Source organism: Muscardinus avellanarius, assembly GCF_963383645.1.
Source record: "Muscardinus avellanarius genome assembly, chromosome: 21".
In the NCBI taxonomy this organism is placed as follows: domain Eukaryota; kingdom Metazoa; phylum Chordata; class Mammalia; order Rodentia; family Gliridae; genus Muscardinus; species Muscardinus avellanarius.
Window position 1 is genome coordinate 6,652,799 of NC_137807.1, and position 16,076 is coordinate 6,668,874.

Genomic DNA, 16,076 nt, shown 5'->3' on the forward strand with positions numbered 1-16,076 from the left:
AAAACGGCTTGACTTGTTGAGGGAGTGTGGATGGATTAGGACTGTTTGATGTGAGGCGCTTGCAGAGAGCCGGGGAAATTACATTCCAGAGTTTTGCTCAAGAGCTCGTACGAGGGCCGAGTGCTTGAGACACACTCACCTTGACCATGATATTCAACATGGCCCCAGGGTAGGAGATGGTCACCTTAGGCTTCTTTGCATTGGTTGTCTTAATGACAAAGTTTTCTGGGAAGCTGTTGGGCAGGACACACCATATTCCATCTGTGTCCAGTTCTAAGGGCCTCCTTCAGAGAAAGAAAGAAGTTAAGGCCTCAGACATGGCTGTGGCACATGAACTGAAGAACCAAGCGTCAAATCCCTGGAGCATACCGACATCAAACGCAGCTCCACCTTCCCACAAAAAGACCTTTCAGCCTTCATTCCTTCCCCGGACTGTCCCTCCCCTTCCTTGCTGCGAGCCCCGCAGCGGATGCCAGGCTGCACGTACCCAATCTGCTCGATCAGCTCCCGTGCTTGGGTGATGATGTTGGCCCCTGTGAAGCAGACGATGCCAGCCATCTCCATGGAGTACCAGCGAGCCCTGGGAAGTACAGCCACAGCCTGTGGTGGGCAAGCCGATGCCAGGTTCCCTCTACAGGGACTCAAAGAAGGGAAGGAGGGACACCCTTTCCCCAGGAGGGCCGACGGGAACGGCCAGACATGCTTGAAGCAGGACAAAACTAGGAAGAATTTGGCTCTACCAGGAGAACATGTCTCTGACCCTACTACAGGGTGCTCAGCATTGCTCAGGAAAGTTCTGGAAGGGTATAGCAGGCTGCTATGGCATCAGCTCACCAATCCAACCCCAGCAGGACTCTCAAAACCCTAACCCATCTCAGGCTTTCTCTACTTTCTTCACACTTCCTCCAAACACCATCCTCTCAGAGGAACTGAAAGCCCTCGCCAGGCAGGCGCCCCAGCCTCCTCAGTACACCCAACTGCCTACTCTGGGCTGCCCTCCTCCCCTTGCCCTGCTTCTCCGCTCCTGCTCCACCTTCTGCCCAGCAGCAGCCAACGTGTCCACTCTTTTATGAACAAGCACCAACAATGTTCCCTCCACATCACCCGAGGATAGGCCCCTTGCCCCGCATGCTCCATGCCAGCGTCCTGCTTTCCCTAGGCTTTGACCAGCTTGGTCCAAGGAAGACAGCCCAGGCCACAGCACCCACACCACCTGAACCTGCTTCCTACTCTCCTGGAAAGCCTCCACCTTATTTTAAGATCCTGAAACCCAGGTGACTCTATGCCCCTTGCTGGTCATGCCACTGCCCACACTTTGAACACATCTGGTGTTGCTGAGCAACCACCGAAGAGCCTTTCCACTCCCCCAAGTGACAGCACACTAAGTGACATAATTGTGTTGAAACTGGCGGAGGTGCATCTGCAGCCCTCCCACAGCGCTCATGCCAGCTTCCTAGCAGCACAACTCTTCCAGCAGTTCCACCCTGAGCCGCGTCTAGCATTTGCTGAACAGAAGAGTGCGGTTCCCTTCCCCGAGCTCAAGCCTCAGGCATCTGAACCCCCACTCCTCATGAATCATTCGCCCCCCAGCACCAGGCGCAGCCATACCCCTTGCGCATGACGTAGCCGTAGAAGGAGTTGAGGATGCATTTGTGAGCCAGCTGCAGCGATTCATACAGGACCTCCATGTTTCTGCAGCGCTTCACCTCAGCTGCGTCACCTGCTTCCACAGCTGCTGAGAGCTTCTTTTTCCACACCTGGAACCACAGGAGCTTTGAGCACCTCACAGGTCCTCCCCCACAGTCTACAGGGCTAATAGGCCAAATTTTTAATATTTATTTACTTGTTTACTTATTTGTGATACTGGGGATGGAACCAAAGGCATTCTGGCTCCAAGCTACACCCCCAGCCCTATATTATTCTTTAATTTTAAAAAAGGGTCTCACCCATAAAGGCAACTAGGTTCCAGCAAAACTCTTTAAATCAAGAGCCGGCCCTGCTGTAGTTTGTTGACCACTGCTCTGAAGGACTACTTCAGAAACAATTGTTCAGAATAGCTCTAAGGCCGCAGGCCAAGGCGAATGAAGGCCTACATACTTTGTAGCCATTGATTCTTCAAGCTTAAAGACAGCTGTGTAATTATTACCCGGGTATTGTGCCAGTGAAGGCCAAGAACATCTCTATAGAACCAAGCAAGAATCCTCGCACCTCACCTTGTGCAGACCTTTGAACTCGTAGCGCCTGTCCCGGAAGGCACGCACTGTGTCCACATAGAAGGAGTTTTCCCGCTGGCAGATGGTAGTGAGGCGCTCCTCCACCTTGGTGACGTGGATCTTCTTATAGGCTTTCCGGCAGTAATCTACAGGCACAATTGGGAATGGTGAAGCAGGGGCGTTAGGACCTTCCAGACACAAAAGAGGGAGCATACAGGGATATGGAGGCCAGTTTTCTAAATTAACACACAGGAACCGAAAACCCAGATGTGCTGCTAGTTGATCAGCAAAAGGCACAGCCCCTAGGTACAAAGAGACCAAGACCATAGAAAAAACATCATTTACAACATAAGATCCAAAAGCTGTCCTGTGGCCTTACTAGGAACTCACCTGCCAGCCTCCGCTTCTCATATTTAGCCTGCTCCTCACGGGACAGCTCATGAAAGGCCCGCGCTGGCCCCTCCGGAAACAAGGGAGGGAACTTCTCTGACTCCAGCTGGTGCTGGATCCGATGGTATTCACTGCGACTGGCTGGCACTGGGAAGGAGATAATGGGACAGGTTCCAAAGAGGAGCAGAGTCTGGGCCCAGCCTGCCCTGTTGACCCCCTGGGTCCAGCACTCACTGAACTCGCCCCTCCACTGCCAAGCCATCTTCCTCTGGCAGTTGGCTCCAGGCTTGTTAAAGTCACAGGCAGCACAGGTGGCCTCATCCACCATGGCAGAAGGCTGCAAAAGAGGGGAGGAGAGAGGGAGAGGGCCAGAAGGCAATTAGGGTCTGCACAGAGCCCAAGTGTTGAGGTGGGAAGTGAGGGCTTACCTGTAGGCGGTTTGTCAGGATGATGTTGGGGTACATGGCCCCCACGTCCAGGTGGTAGATAAGGGGACACTCAATTCGGTTGGGAACATCTTTCAGGGAGGTGAGCTTAGCCTTAATCTGATCACACACCTACAGAGAAAGGGGAAGTAAAGGGATGTTAGTGGCCAATATAAGGGCCAGGTAGACATAGGATAAAATGACAGCGCTGCAGACCCCCAAACAGCATGACAGTCACCACACCCAGGGCCGAGGCGAAGCAACACAGACCACCCCTCGCTTCACCTCTTGAAAGTTGGTGGCCTGCTCCACGGGCACCTTCTCCTCTTCCTCGAGAGCATGGCGCATGGTCTTTTCAACTCGCTGCAGCAGGAAGTCGAAGGCAGCAGGATTCTAGAGCAGCGTGAGAGGACATGCGTCAGAAGGAAAGCACAGCTTATGCTGACCTGCTGAGGTGCGACCTGCAGCTACCCGCCACGCAGAGCCCGCTGTACATCACGCACAAGGCAAGACATGCTAGAGAGAATGCTCCAGAAGTGCACTATGGGCTTGGGAAGCACCAACTGGAGGCCTGTCCTACGTGAGCCGGGGAGCCAGGCCAGAGAAACCACCCCAGGCACTGCAGAGGATGGGGAGAAGGAACTCTACTGCAGCCCGAGGCTTCTGGGCCCTACCCCGGTGCAGAGCCAGGGAAGCAGAATATGAGGAAAACGCAGGAGGGAGGCGCACCATCCTAAACCTGCAGGGGATGTCACTGCGGAAGACACCAGACTCGAGGGCCTCCACGTGGCCCCCCACGTAGGTCTCAGCATCCAGCACGTGCCCATCGTCTGTCAGCTTGTTGAACTCTTGCTCTTGCTTGTTAGGGAAGACAATGTTGGCGTGGAAGGCCTGTACCATCAACAAGGCCTCGCACAGCGTGCCTGAGCCCTTTCGTAGCACCTGCCGAAAAGACACCGCGTCTCTAAATCCTCAGTCAAAGGCCCGACTCCCAGGCAAAGCCCAACACCTACCAGATAGGCACCTAAACTTGACTGCCATGTGAAGGGAGGGAAAGCCTACTAGCCAGGGGCTGCAGATTCTTCCTCCTGTGTTTATTCTCAAGCTAGGGTGCCACTCTAGGCCTCCAGGCTCCCTGAAGGACCGCAGTGACACACCAAAATTCTACTGCTACCTCCCCAGAGCCCTCCTCAGAGACACCAGGCATTCTTAGGGAACAGGACCTCTGAGAGGAGAAGCAGCAGGACACTGACCTCATCAGGCTCCATAGGAATGATGGTACACAGGGCAAATATGAAGGGATGGACATACTTCATGTACAGGTAGTAAGTAGCAACAGCATCTGACACTGAATATGTGGCCAGAGTCTGTGGAGAGAACGTTAGAGAGCACTGCCATCAAAACCCGAGGGTCTGGAAAACACATGAGGCACAGAAGACAGAGCTCAGCGAGGAGGCAAGTGCTGGCAGGCCCACCAGCTCACCACACAGAGCAGGTACAGAAGAAAACAAAGACATCCAGAGGGAGCTCAGTCCAGAGTGGGGTGAGGCCAGAAAGCTGGTGACCTGGCCTCTCTGCCTGGAACTTGCATGACCTCACGGCTGCAAGGGGAGCTGGGACATGGCTCACGTGCCTGGGGCTGCTCGGTGGCCATCCGGCACATGTCCTCGGGGTCTAGCTCCACAGGGTCGTAGCCAAGCTTGGCCTTGGCAGCTGCCTTGAGGTTGTGACTACCCACCGGAAGGTAGCTGTCTCTCTTTACCCACCTGAGAGGAGAGCAGATGCAAAGGTGATGCTAACTAAGAGGTCGAGAAAATGGACACCAACCAGAAAAGTAGCATCCTAACAGGTATTCAAGAAACTGATGCTAGGAACCACAGTGCAGGCCTCCACAACCCTTCAACCGACCCAGCCAATTTCCCAGATGACTCTTCATGCTAGGACCAACCCCAGCCTCCTGGCCTCCTCTCTGTCCCATGTGTTGACATGCCAGTGTGAAACAGGCGGGAAGGTGGTCAGGACTCAAATGCTCCAGAGGCACCATGATGGTGGCGAGCCCACCTGCTCACCTAGGCTAGCACAGAAGTCAATTCTAGCCTGCCCTCTGCACTTCCACAACCAAGCGCATCCTCCCAAAACGTGCCTGAGCCCCCAAACACCACGAACCTCTGCGCTCCCACACACCGTCCCTCAGCTGGGAGCACACCCACTCGTCTGAGCACCGGGCTTCTCCTGTGAGTCCCACGTGCCACCACACTCTGACTGAAGCGAGGCGAGTGCTGGAACTTTGCTCTGCCACCACTTCCTTCTGGTCTGGCCCCCACCCCTATGTTCAATGTCTGCTGACTAAACAGGGTCAGCACAGCCAGATGCAGCACATCACGAGGCCCTGCAGGGTGGCCCAGAGCTGCTTCTCAGAGGCGCTCCCCTCCGGCCTGCACAGCGCATTCAGGCCTCACCCGAGGCCAGCGAAGAGCTGCCAGCCCTGCGTGTGCCTTACCTGAGGCAGTCCATGTGGATGCACTGTGGGGCCTTGTACTCCCCCTGGCTGTCCTTCTGGAAGCCTATTTCCTGGTACATGCTCAGGCCATGGACCGCTGCCCTGGCCTCCACAAATGGCCTAGGGATGAAAGAGGAAACGCAATGGTACAGGCTAGTCTCTAACTCTCCTTCCTTCACTTCTCCTCAGACACAAGGAAGACTGATCCCAGGAGTCCCCAGAGTAAACAGGAACTCCTTACATCAGCTCTCCTCCATCAGCACGAGAAACCTACTGATGCTACCACCACCATCGCTCCTACACCCTCTTCTCCCTAATGCTCTTCAGTTACCACAAGTGGGACATTAGGCTCACCAGTCAAAAAAGTCCCCGTTGTAGGTGACCATGATGGTGGGCTTCGTCTCCTGCACGTGCTCAAACCATCTCTGGATTAGATGGACCTGGGCCCAACAGACCACAGCAATCAGAGGGCTACTGCTCCGGTTTCTAGCTACTTCCAAATACTACCACAAAGTTCAGAAAAGCACCCTTGTATCAGAGCTACGCTCATAACCCACCCCAGTCTCTGATGTGGAAGAGGACTTCATACTGAAAAGAACACTTCACGAGCTGCAGCCCCGACTCTAGCTACCAAGGCCTCAAAAGGACCAGCACGCACGTTCTTCCCACTTTGTGCCGATGTAGGGCAGTTTCCTCAGTGATGTCTCCTTACCTCATCTGGTTCATTGAAGACACAAAATGGCCCTTCATATTCTGGCTTAGGGGTAAATTCGAAATCTTCAATATCTTCGGAAACAATCTCCCTGTTAGTGATGAGGTAACCCTGGCAAAGTTCATTAGCAGTCAACACAAGTCAGAGACAGCAAAGCTGGGACACGGCCTCCCAACACTGCCCAGAAACTCATTACAAAGGGCTCTGTGGCAGTGTGAAGACAGGTCTCAGGCTTCCATGAGGAGGACAGGGTGGCTGGGTGTCAGACAGCTTGCTAATCACATTCTTGCTCCACTCAGCAAACACTAACCGGGGTGGAGCACACACGCTCCCCGCCCCAGGGAGCAACTTCTCAGAAGTCACTCCACTCACCTGGCCGTCGATCATGTAGGAAATCATCATTATCTGGTCTGTCTCAGCGTCAGGAAATTTGAGAGGCAGTTTGGTTGTCTCAATGTCAAACGCCAAAACCACAGGGTCCTAGAGAGGTGAAACGTAACACGAAGTCAACACAAAGCCAGCCAACATCTGGACACCTGCTCCCAGGCAGGACACCCAGAGCCAGCCTGTTCCACGGCTACTCCTAAAGGAGAGAGAGACACCTGAGATGGACTGACCCTGACAGATATGCATGGTCCACTGATGCTATGGAAACCAAAACATGAGTGAAGGACAGAGCTGGTCAGACGCTTGAGTCTCAACACTCTTCATTTACTTTCGGTGGTACTAGGGATTGAGTCCAGGGGCATTCTACCTCAGAGCTACAGCCCAGCCCTCTTTTTTCTTTTTGGTGTTAGGGATTAAATCCAGAGGCATTCTACTTCCAAGATCAACTTTCATTTTACCCCAACTCAACTTTATTTCTTACTTGGAAACAGAGTCTCACTACATTGCTGAGAGCCTTGCTGAGTTGCCCAGGCCGGCTTTGAACCCGTGATTCTCCTGTCTCAGCCTCCCACCTACTGGGATTACAAGCATGTACCATCAAGCCTGGCTCCAGCACTATTTTTTATTTTGAAACAGGGTCTCTCTAGGTTGATCAAAGTCTCACTACTTGCTGAGGCTGTCCTCAAACCTGGGATTATAGGCCCATGCCACCACACCAGGTTCTCAACACTCTTTAAAATGTACTGTTTCTCTGTCTCTTTTTTTTTGATGGTAGTAGAGATTGAACCCAGGGGTGTTCCACTTCTAAGCTACATCTCCAGACCCATTTTATTTTGAAACAGGGTCTAAGTTGCTGAGAACGTCACTAAGTAACTAAGGCTGGCATTGGACCTGTAATCCTCCTGTCTCAGCCTCCCAAGTACTGGAATTATAGGTGTGCGCCAATATGCCTGGATTGCACTGCCTCATTTAGAGCTTTATGATAACCCTCACGGATGCCTGTGGCAAAGCTGACACACTTTCACTTTAAAAACGAGAAAACTAGCCAGGTGTGGTGGTGCACACTTGTAATCCCAGCATTTGGGAGGCTGAGACAGGAGGATCACGGTTTGCAGACTGCCTCAATTACTACTTAGATCCTGTTTCAAAATAAAGAATAAGGCCGGGCGTGGTGGCGCACACTTGTAATCCCCACGCTTGGGAGGCAGAGACAGGAGGATCGCGCAGGTTCGAAGCCAGCGCACGCTGGCTTGGGAGACCCTGTTTCCAAATAAAAATGTAAAAATAGGTCTGGGAGTGTAGCCCGGAGGTAGAAGGGCTTCCAGAAACCCCAGTACCACCAAAAAAATTAAAAAAAAAAAAAAGCCGGGTGTGGTGGTGCACGCTTGTAATCCCCGTGCTTAGGAAGCAGAGACAGGAGGATCGCACAAGTTCATAATCAGCCTCGCTGGCTTAAGAGACACTGTTTCCAAATAAATAAAAAATATAAAATAGGTCTGGGAGTGTAGCCCAGAGGTAGAAGGGCTTCCAGGAACCCCAGTACCACCAAAAAAAATAAAAAATAAAGAATAAAAAATAGGGCTGGGGGTGTAGCTCAGAGGTAGAATGCCCTTGGGAACCGGGCGTGGTGGCGCATGTGTGTAATCCCAGCATTTGGGAGGCTGAGACCAGAGGATCGTGGTTTGCGGACAGCCTTAGCTACTTAGTGAGGCACTCAATAACTTAGTGAGACCCTGTTTCAAAACAAAGAATAAAAAAAAAAAAAAAAAAAAAAAAAAGAGGGCAGGGCGTGTAGCTTGGAGGTCGAATGCCACTGGGTTTCATCCCCAGACACGTTAAAAAAAAAAAAGAGAAAACTAAGCAAAGGCTATTGTCTCAAGATCACCAAAACACAAATGAACCAAGGCCTTCCAGTTATAAACCCATTTGTCACCAGTCACCATGCAACCAACTACTCACAAAGTCAGGGCTTCCCCACAAAGCTCCAAATCCAGCCTAGCTCAAATACTAATGTCATATTACGAAATTATACTCTGTCAGAGGCTGATAAAAAATTTTAACTCCCAGCCGGGTAGAGTGGCGCAAACTTGTCATCCAAGCATTTGGGAGGCTGAGATAGGAGGATCGTGGTTCGGGGACAGCCTCAGCTACTTAGTAAGGCCCTTTGCAACTCAGTGAGACCCTATTTCAAAATATAGAATAAAAAATAGGGCTGGAAGTGTAGCTTGGAAGTCAAATGTTCCAGCCCCATTATGGCAAAAATAAACAAATAAATTAATAATAATAACTCCCTAATTCTTTATATAAGTATTTGAGGAAAAATAAGCAAAAAAAATCTCTAAATCAAATTTACCTTTCTGCACCCAATCTGACCTCTTGAGAAAATAAGGTGAAATTTTAATTTATTCATTTATTTTTTGGTGGTACTGGGGGTGGAACCCAGAGGCTTTCTACCTCCGGGCTATACTCCCAGACCTTTTTTTAAATATATTATTTGGAAACAGGGTCTCACTAAGTTGCTGAGAGCCTCACTAAGTAGTTGAGGCTAGCTTCGAACCTGTGCGATCCTCCTGTCTCAGCCTCCCAAGCGCGGGGATTACAAGCGTGCGCCACCACGCCCGGCTAAGGTGAAATTTTAGTATGGAGTAAATTTACGCAGTACTTACTGGTCGTTCAACGAGGTCATCTCGGCGGGTGATTTCCACTGGAAAAGCACTTCCTCTGTACCTGACATTGTACCAATGAGCCTGCAAAACGTACAGTGCATTACCAGAGATTCCTGTCCAGCTATGGATTCATCTGCCCCACCTTCTAGTTGTCAGGACCCGCACCCAAGCAGCAGCCTGCCAGCCCCCTCACCACGTGGATCTTGAGGTCGATGGAGAGGCGGATATGGTAGGGGACATCATACTCGCGCATGTCTACTATGTTGTCCAACTGGTCAGCTATCTTCTTAGAGGTTTCTTCTTCATCAGTAATCGCATTGCCTCCTTGCAGAACACTAGGAAATAAGCAGACAGAGAGCGTAGTTAACTCAACAATGTTCTGCTAGGGGACAGAGGGGCAAAGACCAGAGTCCACCTCAAGTAAACCCAAAGGGCAAACTGAGGAGGCAGAGAGGACCAGGGCAGTCCCTCAACAAATGGCCTTGGCCAGGCACTGTGGTACACTCCCGGAATCCCAGTTCTTGGGAAGCTGAGACAGGAGGATCACAGGTTTAAGGACAGCCTTAGCAATAAGTGAAACTCTCAGCAGCCTAGTGAGTGTATGTATGTGGTAGATACACGCAATGGACTTTTACTCAGGCATAAAGAACAAAGTTCTTTTTCAAAAAGTTCAAATTGTCATTTGCAGGACAATAATGGAATCAGAAAATATTACGCTAGGTAAAATCAGCCAATCTCAGAAAGCCAAGGGTAACATGTTTTCTCTCAGATGTGGAAGCTAGAGAGAAAAGAGAAAACAAAAGGGCCTTCAGTCAAAAGAGAAAGCAAAGCCTGGCGTGGTGGCGCACGCTTGTGATCCCAGCATTCGGGAGGCTGCGACCGGAGGATCGTGGTTCGTGGCCAGCCTCAGCTACTTAGTGAGGCCCTCTGCAACTCAGTGAGACCCGGTTTCAAAATAAAGAAAAATAGGGCAGGGGCTGTAGCTCGGAGGTCGAATGCCCCTGGGCTCCATCCCCTGACCCCCCCCCCCCACACACACAAAAGAGAGAGTCCAGTAGAACAGTGGAAGGGGCATGCGGGAGGGGGACACGGGTTTGAGGGAGGGAACAGTTCCAATAATGCCATGCCCATACGTGCCAATAATGCTATGCCATACTACCAACCTCACCAACATATACTAGGAGGAAAGAGGGAGAGCAGGGTTGGATGTGGGGGAAATACAAGTGATGTGTGCAGGTATGAATGCATCGCTTTGACTTTCACTATGATATACAATTACAATGTACCAATAAAAGTAGCACTTGCCTAGAATGTACAAGACCTTGGGTGCAATCATCAACAAAGAAGGAAAAGGGAAAAAAGAGAGCTATGGCACAAAACAAAACTAAACCCAGGAAGCCAATATTTATTTGATACAAACAGCATATGAAAACTTCTAGCTAGGCGTGGTGGTACACACATGTATCCCAGCACTTGTGAGGTTGGGACAGGAGGATCACAAGTTCAAGACCAGCTTCAACAACTTATTGAGACTGAGCAAACTAGCCAGACCCTGTTTCAAAAGAAAAAATAAAGCTGGGCATGGTGGCGCACGCTTGTAATCCCCGCGCTTGGGAGGCTGAAACTGGAGGATCGCACGGGTTCGAAGGCAGCCTGAGCTACTTAGTGAGGCTCTCAGCAACTTAGTGAGACCCTGTTTCCAAATAAAATATAAAAAAGGTCTGGGAGTATAGCCCGAAGGTAGAAAGCCTCTGGGTTCCACCCCCAGTACCACCAAAAAAAAAAAGAAAAAATAAAAAGGTCTGGGGGTATAGCTCAGAGATAGAATGCCCCTGGGTTCAGGAAGACTATAAAACAAAACACCCAGGAAAAGAAAAAAAACAGCAGGGAAGTTTTTACAAAAAACCCTGCTACCTAATTGCTCACCTGTTTCCACACTGAGCAGAGTCATCACTAACTATTTATTGGGCATTTTCCCACTTCCCATCCATCTTGCCATGCTGGACAAGAAGGACGTTTACCTGGAGAGCATAGCTGTGTACACATCACTGGCATGGTCTTGCTCCCGGTTCTTCTTCACAGCAGGGGAAATCTCCTTCCTCACCTTGACAAGGTCTTCCACAGTGTGGAAGGACAGCTTGATGTAATTACGTTTCAAACCCACTAAGTGATTTGGCTGAAAAGTGAGAGATCATGCTCATGAGTTCCAGAGAAATAAGACCTCATGGTGAACACAAAAGACCTAAGGTAAATACCAGGAGCCAAAGACTAGTGGCTCCAAAACATCTCTTCCACCTCTGTACGCAGCACGAACTAAAGCCACTGAAGGCTCCTGAAGAGACCATCCCCCTTGCTATCCTACCACGCAACAAATGACCCGATTCTTCCAATCTCACCTGCTGTGGGCAGTGTGGGCACAGGCCTCATTTGCCCCTGGAACGTCTTGGGATGGTACTCACCAAGTCCAGGTCCTCTTTGGGGACAGTCTCTACTTTTGCAATTTTGCCCTGAAATTTCTTGGAGAGAAAAGATGAAACTTCTCGTTCACATCCCTAAATCAGGTTCAGAAGGAAAGGACTTTCCATTAGTAAGATCTACTTCCTTCCTGGTCTATCTCCCAGCTCTAAGATCCACCACAGAACAAGGCAGAGATCAGCTGACCTGATTCTACAAACGACTTACCTTTCTGGTGGCAATGTAGAAATAGGGCTTATAGGGCAAGGCCACCTGGAAGAGTCACCAATCCATCCAGACAGTCGAGGAAAAAAGAGAAAGCAAAGTGAAGACAGGCTTTGTAGGAATAACCCAGGAACAGCCCAGATCCAAGGTATCCTGGGCCTTGAAAACTCTCAGGAGGGAGAGCACATAGGAAGTTCTGCTCTGCATGAATCTCAGGGACAAGACCTATCAGACACAAGACAGACCGAAGGTCTGTGCAACCTCCCTTTGGATATCCTAGATCTGACTGAGGCAACATGTGTTCCTGACAGATTGGAGGCAGCTAGAACCCTTTTGATCCTTCACTGACAGCTAGAGCTAAGTGAATGCCTGTCATTTTGTGCAGATGTACCTCATCAGTTGGTTTTAGATTCTTGGGGACAGGGGCTTACCTTAAATCTGCTCCCATCATCTTGAATAAAGTAGTAATCCACTGCGCTGACTAAGCGCCTATCTTCATCTAAAACCTCAGTCTGCAAAAGAATCAGTCAACACAGGTAGATTATTCTCTACACAGGCAGATTATCCAATAGGCCCTTTCCAGCTACTCTTTGGGAAGCTGAGCACTTTAAAAACCAAACTGTCACATCTAGCTCTTAACCCCACACGTGCATAAATACCACCAGTCTCATTCATAATAAGAACGGCGCCGGGCGTGGTGGCGCACGCTTGTAATCCCCGCGCTTGGGAGGCAGAGGCAGGAGGATCGCGCTGGTTCGGAGCCAGCCTCGCTGGCTTGAGAGACCCTGTTTCCACATAAAGTTAAAAAAAAAAAAATAGGTCTGGGGAGTATATCCCGTGGAAGTGTAGCCCGGAGGTAGAAGGACTTCCAGGAACCACAGTACCACCAAAAAAAAAAAAAAAAACACGGCATCATAACACTTCCCAAATGGGGGTTTCTCTCAACTTTTCCTTCATAATACTTGAAAACTTTATTCTGATGGCCAGTGAGGACACCCCTTATCTTTGTCTTCCCACAGTGGCTTCTCGTGGCCCTCAATGATGTTAACAACCAGAGGAGGAGAGCAGTAAACAACAGATCTCCCACTTGTATCACCTAGACCTCAGGTCCCCCCAACTGCCACCTGCTCCTCCAACAAGGGCTGCACTACGAGAAGGGGTGCAGGAGCTCCTGAGGGCACAGGAGCTTACAGGGTGCATGTTGATAAGCCAGCCAGTCTTCTCGCCAGGCTCCTTGGGCCTCTCGAAACCAAACCGCAGGTCCATCTTGTCTGTCCACTGACTCCGCTCCAGGCGCTTGAGCGCTGAGGCCGAGGAAGAGGAACCTTCATCCCTGAGTGGAAGATGGGAGTCCAGGTCTCACTTCATAGCACCACTCACCCACAACCTTCAACTCCTCTAGCACATGGTTCCAATATGTGAGACATGCTTCCCGGAAAAACCTCAAGAATGGTAAAAAGGCTCAAGAAGTACAGGACTTGGGGAAATCAGGATGAAGGCAGGTCCTTAAAAACCTATTTGATTTTGTAATCAGAACACTAACCAAAACAGTTTTGGCAAGATGCTACTGTCTTGTGGGACACTAAAAATGCATAAACATCAGATATTTATCCCAGAGAAATTAAAAAAAAAAATAGGCATGGTGATGCAAGTCTTTAATTCCAGTACTTGGGAGGCTGAGATAGGAGGCTCACACATTCGAGGTCCACCTCAGCAACTTAGCGAGATCCTGTCTCAAAATTAAAAATTAGGGCCGGGCATGGTGGTGCACGCTTGTAATCCCCGTGCTTGGGAGGCGGAGACAGGAGGATTGTGCAGGTTCGAAGCCAGCCGTGCTGGCTTAAGAGACTCTGTTTCTAAATAAAAATATTAAAAAAAAAAAGGTCTGGGAGTGTAGCCCGGTAGTAGAAGGGTTTCCAGGAACCCCAGTATCACCACCAAAAAAAAAAAAAAAAAAAAAAATTAAAATAAAAAATTAAACAGGGTGTAGGAAGGTATAGCTTAGAGGTAGACTGCTCCTGGGTTCAATCCCCGACCCCCCCCCCAAAAAAAATCACATCTTTCTGGAAGACTTGAGTCTAGACATTAGTATACTCAAATACTGATAAAGTGAAATATACTGTTTTTCATGAGAACACTCCCCAGTGACAAGAAACCTCACTTCTTTCTTGGTAGTAACAACTCATGGGCCTAAGACTTCCCACATCTTTCTCTGGTTTGAATCTTTTTTTTTCCCCCTGCGGTACTGAGATGGGATGGAATCCAGGGTCATTCCACCTCTGAGCGACACCTCGGGGCCTATTTTTTATTCTTTATTTCGAAGCAGGGTCTCACTGAGTTGCAAGGGGCCTAAGTAGCTGAGGCTGCCTGTCTCTGAAAGGCAAACGCTGGGATTACAAGCATGGCCACCACACCCGGTTTCCAACTTCCTTCTAAAAAGTGTTCATTTCAGCTAGAAATGGTGGCACACATTTGTAATTCCAGTACTTGGGAGGCTGAGAGAGGAGGATTACAGGTTCGAAACCAGCCTCAACAATTTAGTGAGGCTTTCAGCAACTTAGTAAGACTGTTTCAAAATAAAAATACAATAACAAGCCCGGGAGTGGTGGCACACGCTTGTAATTCCAGCAATTCCAGCAATCGGGAGGCTGAGACCCTCTGCAACTCAGTGAGACCTGGTTTCAAAATAAAATAAAATAAAAATTGGGCAGGGGGTGTAGCTTGGAGGTCGAATGCCCCTGGGTTCCACCCCCAGACCCGCAATAAATAAGTAAATAAATAAATAAAATAAAGAATAAAAAATAGAGCAAGGGGTATAGCTCTGAGATCAAATGCCCCTGGCTTCCATCCCCAGACCCACAAGAAAAAAAGAAAAAAAGTAAGATAAGACAGACATGGTGGCACATTCCTTTAATGCCAGTACTTGGGAAGCTGAGATGAGAGGATCACAGGTTCTAGGCCAGCCTCAGAAATTTAGTAGAACTCTTAGAAAGTTAACAAGATTCTGTTTCAAAATAAAAAATACAGTAGTGTAGCTCGGATGTAGCCCATCCCTGGGTTCAATATCCAGAACCTTCCCCGACCCCAAAAAGTAAGCTAAATACCAACATCCTGTGCCTTTTGTTTTTTGGTACCCAGGACTGAACCCAGGGCCATTCTAGCTCCAAGCTAAACCCTCAGCCCTTATTTATTAATTTTTCTTTTGTAGTAATGGGAACTAAACCCAGGGGAATTCTAACTCTGAGCTACACCTGTAGCCCAAGTATTGATTTTGAAACAGGGTCTCAAAGTTGTGAAGTGTCTTGATAAGTTGCTTCAATGAGCTTGGGATCTTCCTGTCTCAGCCTCCCATGTACTGAGATCACAGGTGTGTGCCATCATGCCCCGCTACAAGTATCTAAGTGGTAATTTGTTATGACAGCAAATAGGAAACTGATACACCACATTTTTTGGTTTATGGTACTGATGATTGAACTCAGGGACATTCTGCCTCTGGCCCTAGATTTTTTGTTTTCTTTTGTTTTGTTTTTGGTGGTACTGGGGATGGAACCCTTCTACCTCTGGACTACACTCCCAGACCTATTTTTAATATTTTATTTGGAAACGGGTCTCTTAAGCCAGTGAGACTGGCTTGGAACCTGCGCGATCCTCCTGTCTCTGCCTCCCAAGCATGGGGATTACAAGCGTGCACCACCATGCCCGGCTTTGGCCTTAGTTTTTAAATCTTGAAACAGGGTCTAAGTTGTAGAGAGCTTTGCCAAGTTGCTAAGTGGCCACAAACCTGTGATCCTCCTGTCTGCAAGCATTAGGATTACAGGAGTGGGCCACCATGCCCAGCAACATCATACTTTATAACAATTTAATTCCCCAAATATCTGGATTCACTTTTCTTTTTTTGTGGTACTGAGGATGGAACCCATGGGCATTCTACCTCCAAGCTACACCCCCAACCCTGTTTTTTTTTAGTCTTTTCAATTTTGAAACAGGGTCTCACTGAATTGCAAGGGGCCTTGCTAAGTAGCTGAGGCTGTCCACAAACCGCAATCCTCTGGTCTTAGCCTTCCGAATGCTGGTATTACAAGCGTGTACCACCACAGCTGACTT

The 16,076-nt window shown here is 49.3% G+C and overlaps 1 protein-coding gene across 1 annotated transcript in view; it reads right to left on the minus strand.

Moving 5' to 3' along the window:
* The window catches only part of POLE (DNA polymerase epsilon, catalytic subunit), a gene marked incomplete at both ends in the record, with an annotated part of 44,813 nt that overhangs the window by 27,670 nt on the left and 1,067 nt on the right, over positions 1-16,076 (minus strand). Inside the window, 22 exons of the mRNA XM_080717494.1 lie at positions 140-284; positions 488-580; positions 1,609-1,757; positions 2,214-2,359; positions 2,604-2,750; positions 2,838-2,940; positions 3,032-3,160; positions 3,314-3,421; positions 3,758-3,970; positions 4,282-4,395; positions 4,662-4,794; positions 5,529-5,648; positions 5,883-5,968; positions 6,241-6,351; positions 6,613-6,720; positions 9,294-9,374; positions 9,487-9,628; positions 11,315-11,469; positions 11,753-11,845; positions 11,976-12,020; positions 12,404-12,484; positions 13,164-13,305. Of these exons, the coding sequence (XP_080573620.1) occupies positions 140-284; positions 488-580; positions 1,609-1,757; positions 2,214-2,359; positions 2,604-2,750; positions 2,838-2,940; positions 3,032-3,160; positions 3,314-3,421; positions 3,758-3,970; positions 4,282-4,395; positions 4,662-4,794; positions 5,529-5,648; positions 5,883-5,968; positions 6,241-6,351; positions 6,613-6,720; positions 9,294-9,374; positions 9,487-9,628; positions 11,315-11,469; positions 11,753-11,845; positions 11,976-12,020; positions 12,404-12,484; positions 13,164-13,305 (2,644 nt within the window). The remainder of the gene's footprint in view (positions 1-139; positions 285-487; positions 581-1,608; positions 1,758-2,213; positions 2,360-2,603; positions 2,751-2,837; positions 2,941-3,031; positions 3,161-3,313; positions 3,422-3,757; positions 3,971-4,281; positions 4,396-4,661; positions 4,795-5,528; positions 5,649-5,882; positions 5,969-6,240; positions 6,352-6,612; positions 6,721-9,293; positions 9,375-9,486; positions 9,629-11,314; positions 11,470-11,752; positions 11,846-11,975; positions 12,021-12,403; positions 12,485-13,163; positions 13,306-16,076) is intronic.